We start from the raw sequence: 5,000 nt of genomic DNA on the forward strand, positions 1-5,000 counted from the left end.
CTCAATGTCTCTCTGTAATTGGAGCAACATCACTTTAAAGGTTCAGAGAGTACAGCATTTCTGGTGAAAAATCCCCACAACACGGCGCTGAATGTTTTAAAGGGAAATCTATTAGTGATTTGCGGAGGGGCGGGGAGGCGGCGGCTGGCGGGAGGCGCGGGCTCGGGGCCGGCCCCGAGTGAAGTGGGGGGCTAGCTGGGGGCCCCTGCCCCGGGCCCAGGCCCCAGCCCGCGCCTGCCCGGCCCTGGGCGGCCCCTCCCTCCCTCCCTCCCTCCCTCCGGCTCCCCCCGCCCCCCAGCCCGTCTTGTTGTGACAGTTCCTGATACTGTTTATTGAGGTGCATGTCAGGTATAATTAGCAATCGATATGGAAAACGTTTCCCTGCACCCAGCACGCCTCTGACGTCAGAGCCGATTAGCGCTTCTTATTGGTCCCAAATTCCCCGGGCCGCGGCTAATTATCGGGAGCTTGATGTTGATAAGTAAAGCGCCGGAGTGCGGGCGAAGCATGTGTGGGGCTCCGGGTCCCTGTCTCCGCCGCCGCCGCCGCCGCCGCCCGCGCCTCCCGCCGCTGGCCCGCCCCGGCCCCGGCCCGCGCCCCCGCGCCCCGCCACCGGCCCCGCCGGCCCCCCGCGCGAGATGATGGACGGCCGCCTCCTGGAACACCCGCATGCCCAGTTCGGGGGCTCGCTGGGCGGCGTGGTGGGCTTCCCCTACCCGCTGGGCCACCACCACGTGTACGAGCTGGCCGGGCACCAGCTGCAGTCGGCCGCCGCCGCCGCCGCCTCGGTGCCCTTCTCCATCGACGGCCTGCTCGGGGGCTCGTGCGCCGCCGCCGCCTCGGTGGTCAACCCCACGCCGCTGCTGCCAGCCGCCTGCGGGGTCGGCGGGGACGGCCAGCCCTTCAAGCTGTCAGGTAGGCGCGGCGGGCGGGAGGGCGGGGAGGAGCGCGGCTGGGGGCGGGGGCCCTGGTCCGGCCGAGGCGCTGGGGGGCCCGGGGCTGGCGAAGGAGAGCCGGCTCCTAGGCAGCCGTCTCTGCGCCCCCCGGATCCAGGCGGCCAGCGGGTAGCGGGAGGGAGGGGTGGGGGTCGGGCCTGGGCCGGTGGCTGAGCCGCGCGGCGTCCTGTGACTGCCCGCAGACTCGGGGGACCCGGACAAGGAGAGCCCGGGCTGCAAGCGGCGGCGCACCCGCACCAACTTCACCGGCTGGCAGCTGGAGGAGCTGGAGAAGGCGTTCAACGAGAGCCACTATCCCGACGTGTTCATGCGCGAGGCGCTGGCGCTGCGCCTAGACCTGGTCGAGTCCCGAGTTCAGGTAAAGACCCGGCGTCGCTCCCGGATCTGCCATCCGGACCCCAGGCTCTGGGCGCGCCCGGACGCCTTTGTTCCAGGTGGCGAGATATCGTCCCCTTGCAGCGGGCCCGCTTCGCGCTCGCCTGCTGGGGAAGAGTGGAGGGGTGGGGGTTCTGGGGCTCGGCCCCTCACGGACAGCGCAGTGGGTAACTGCCCCCCAAAAGCCTGGGTGGCTGGAGAAGGGCCGGCGGCAGCACTCGAGTCACCAGAACAGCGGCTGCGTCCGAACCGGGAAGCGGCGTGGTGGGTTGGCGGAGGCCGGGCCAAGTGAGGTCTCCAGGCAGGGGCGAGGAGGGGAGGAGGGGCCGGCTTGGCTCCGACCCAGAGGAGAGAGGGAAGGGGACCCCCCCCCGCCCCCGCACCGCCTCAACCTTCCGCGCGAGGCTCTGTCACCCAGCCTGGAGCGAACGAGTCTGTTTACCTTGCGCCTGCAAAATATTCAGATGGAAACATGTATTTATTCATCGCTTTGCAGAAGGGAACAGCTGAGGAAGGGGAGGCAGAAGCTTAAACAGTTAACACATTGAGAAAGTGGGAGAAAAAAAGGTGTCTGAATTTTTAATAATAGCCCTGGTCTCATCTTTTTCTTATGACTGTTTTCCCGTAAATTTGCTATCATTTGGAGATGGCTGATGGTATTCTTTTAAAAAGACAGTGTCAGCTTGGTGGATTAAAAATTCCAAGATGATTTGTGCATAATTAAATGTTTCCCTGGAGCAAAGAAATCCTCTTTTTCTGCGGTGGGTGCGGTGTGGGTTCCAGGTCTGTGGTGCGGTGTGCGGTTGTGGGTGCTAGGCGTTGAGGCAGACGCTGGCAAAACGCCTGTTTATCACCAATAGCTTTGTCTAAAAAGGTGTGTTTGTCCTGCGCTTGGGCCTCCTCTCATGGCCTCTTCTGCTTGGAAATCCTTTTACCCAATTTGTTCTAAGTGTCTTAAGTCAAGACCCCTCCATGTCTCCCCTAATACGATAATGACTAATTCTTACAGGCAAGGCAGTCCAGAATTCGCACCAAAAAAAAAAAAAAAAAAGTTTAAAGAAGGAAAAGGCGGTCACAGCCTTGGGGAGGGCTCGGCTTCATGCTGGAGACCTCCCCATGGACAAGGCTCCCTGCGACAAGGCTGGGCCTGCTATTGTGCAAGTCTCTGTGTGGCCGCGACAAAGAATCCGTATTAACGCGCCCTCCTGGGGAGGGCAGGACTGCCCGAGGTTCCGCGGGGCTCAGACAGATTTGACTGTGTGTGTTTGGTGGCTGGCGGTTGAGTGAGGGTGTAGCGCTGCCGTCCCCGGATGTCCTGTGTGGCTCCCCAGGACAAGGACTGCAGAGAGGATGGAAGAGACGCGATGGGCCCAGCCTCTCCTTCCGGCCTGGTGGTCGCCTCTTGCCTCCCCACCTGCCTTGGCCGGTGGCCCAGGCCAAGGACCGCAGGTTTGGGAAGGCTCCGTTGGCGCCCTGGCCCAGGGTTTGCAGAAAGGAGGCTGTGTTAGCTGTGCCCTGGGAGGGAGGCTGCAGAGGCCCACCCAAGTACGGCTCCCCATGCCCTTCCGGACGAGAAGCACCCATATTTCCCTTCAAGGGAATCCGCCCCCACCCCCGAAATGTGGGCTTTGACACAGTCTCCGAGGGGCCGAAGACAGGTGTGGAGGGCGGCTGTGGCTCAGCGGTCCAACGGCAGGATGGTCAGCGCCAGGCCGGGCGGGCTGCTTAGAACACGAGCCGTGAGCGGCCAGGAAGGGTGAACAGGGGCCTTGCTCTCTGCCTCCGGACCAGGAACCCGACGCCCTCCGTCCGGGGCCAGACCGGCCCCCCAAGTAAGGGGCGGCTCCCAGGTGCCCGAGGTGAGAAGCCAGAGCGGGAAGCTGGCCGGGAGGCCCCGTCTACGCGCCTTCCGGGTGGAAAAGGCGCTCGCTGGAACCTGCAGTTCCAGTGGCAAAGCCCAGCTCAGGGCCTGCTCGGCCGCGCGGCCTCACTCCTGCCCCCGGCCGAGCGGAGGTTGTGCAGGCCCCTCTGGGGGGAGCGGGGAGGTCCTCGGCCCCGGCGGCCAGCCCGCCGCCTGATTGTGGCTTCCTCTCCCCTATCCGGCTGCTCTAGGTCTGGTTCCAAAACCGCCGGGCCAAGTGGAGGAAGAAGGAGAACACGAAAAAGGGCCCGGGGCGGCCGGCGCACAACTCGCACCCGACCACGTGCAGCGGCGAGCCCATGGACCCGGAGGAGATCGCGCGCAAAGAGCTGGAGAAGATGGAGAAGAAGAAGCGCAAGCACGAGAAGAAGCTGCTGAAGAGCCAGGGCCGCCACTTGCACTCGCCCGGCGGCCTGTCCCTGCACAGCGCGCCCAGCTCCGACAGCGACAGCGGCGGCGGCGGCCTGTCTCCGGAGCCGCCCGAGCCGCCGCCGCCCGCCGCCAAGGGCCCCGGAGCGCACGCCTCCGGCGCAGCGGCGACCGCGCCCGCCCCTCCCGGCGAGCCGCCTGCACCCGGCACCTGCGACCCCGCCTTCTACCCGAGCCAAAGAAGCGGCGCCGGCCCACAGCCGCGCCCAGGTCGCCCTGCGGACAAGGACGCGGCCTCGTGCGGGCCAGGGGCGGCTGTGGCGGCGGTGGAGCGCGGCGCCGCGGGGCTGCCCAAGGCCAGCCCATTCAGCGTGGAGAGCCTCCTGTCCGACTCGCCGCCGCGCCGGAAAGCCGCTTCCAACGCCGCCGCCGCCGCCGCCGCGGGGCTGGACTTCGCGCCCGGGCTGCCGTGCGCGCCGCGGACCCTGATCGGCAAGGGCCACTTCCTCCTCTACCCCATCACGCAGCCGCTCGGCTTCCTGGTGCCGCAGGCCGCTCTCAAGGGCGGCGCGGGCCTGGAGCCGGCGCCCAAGGACGCGCCGCCCGCGCCCGCCGTGCCGCCCGCGCCGCCTGCCCAGGCCAGTTTCGGGGCCTTCTCGGGGCCCGGCGGCGCCCCGGACTCGGGCTTCACGCGTCGCAGCCCCGACGCCGTCGCCTCCCCGGGGGCCCCAGCCCCGGCCCCGGCGCCTTTCCGGGACCTCGCCTCGGCAGCGGCTACCGAGGGCGGCGGCGGGGACTGCGCGGACGCGGGGACCGCCGGCCCCGCGCCCCCGCCGCCCGCGCCGTCGCCCAGGCCCGGCCCTCGGCCTCCCAGCCCCGCCGAGGAGCCGGCCACCTGCGGGGTTCCCGAGCCTGGCGCGGCGGCCGGACCCAGCCCGCCGGAGGGCGAGGAGCTGGACATGGACTGAGGCCGCGGCGGCCGGGAGAGGCGCGTAGCCGGCCCGCGGCCGCTCGCTCAGGCTCCGACTCACGCAACGAATCAGGTGATCGGCTCTAGAAACACTGCTTTCCCCTCTTTTCTTTTGTTTTCTTTTGTTTTGTTTTTTTTTTTTAAGAGTAAACGAAAGTGCTGTATGAATTCGGACCCAGGCAGCAACCACAGGACTGGGGGTGAGACCCTTCTCCTCCCAAGAGAGCAAAAAGGACCCATGGCCCCCAAAAAACCCCACAACGAGAATCCTCAGCCTTGTAAAATGCAAAAATGTCTAAGAATATTTATATATGTACCATTTTTGATAAATAAAGCTGGTCAAACGCAAGTTTTCAGGTCCATCTTTTTTAATTTGCCAAGCGCCCAGCCCCGCCGCCCTTCCCACCTT

General features: G+C 66.3%; 1 protein-coding gene across 1 annotated transcript; it reads left to right on the forward strand.

Annotated features, from left to right (window-relative positions):
* The first annotated feature begins 361 nt into the window (after nucleotides 1-361).
* On the forward strand, nucleotides 362-4,940 carry UNCX (UNC homeobox). Its single transcript, XM_031006888.3, has 3 exons — nucleotides 362-915; nucleotides 1,139-1,314; nucleotides 3,444-4,940. The coding sequence occupies exons 1-3, from the start codon at nucleotides 639-641 to the stop codon at nucleotides 4,587-4,589; spliced, it is 1,599 nt and encodes a 532-aa protein (XP_030862748.1). The 5' UTR covers nucleotides 362-638; the 3' UTR covers nucleotides 4,590-4,940.
* The last annotated feature ends 60 nt before the right edge of the window (nucleotides 4,941-5,000 follow it).

Source organism: Gorilla gorilla, chromosome 6 (assembly GCF_029281585.2).
Source record: "Gorilla gorilla gorilla isolate KB3781 chromosome 6, NHGRI_mGorGor1-v2.1_pri, whole genome shotgun sequence".
Lineage (NCBI taxonomy): Eukaryota > Metazoa > Chordata > Mammalia > Primates > Hominidae > Gorilla > Gorilla gorilla.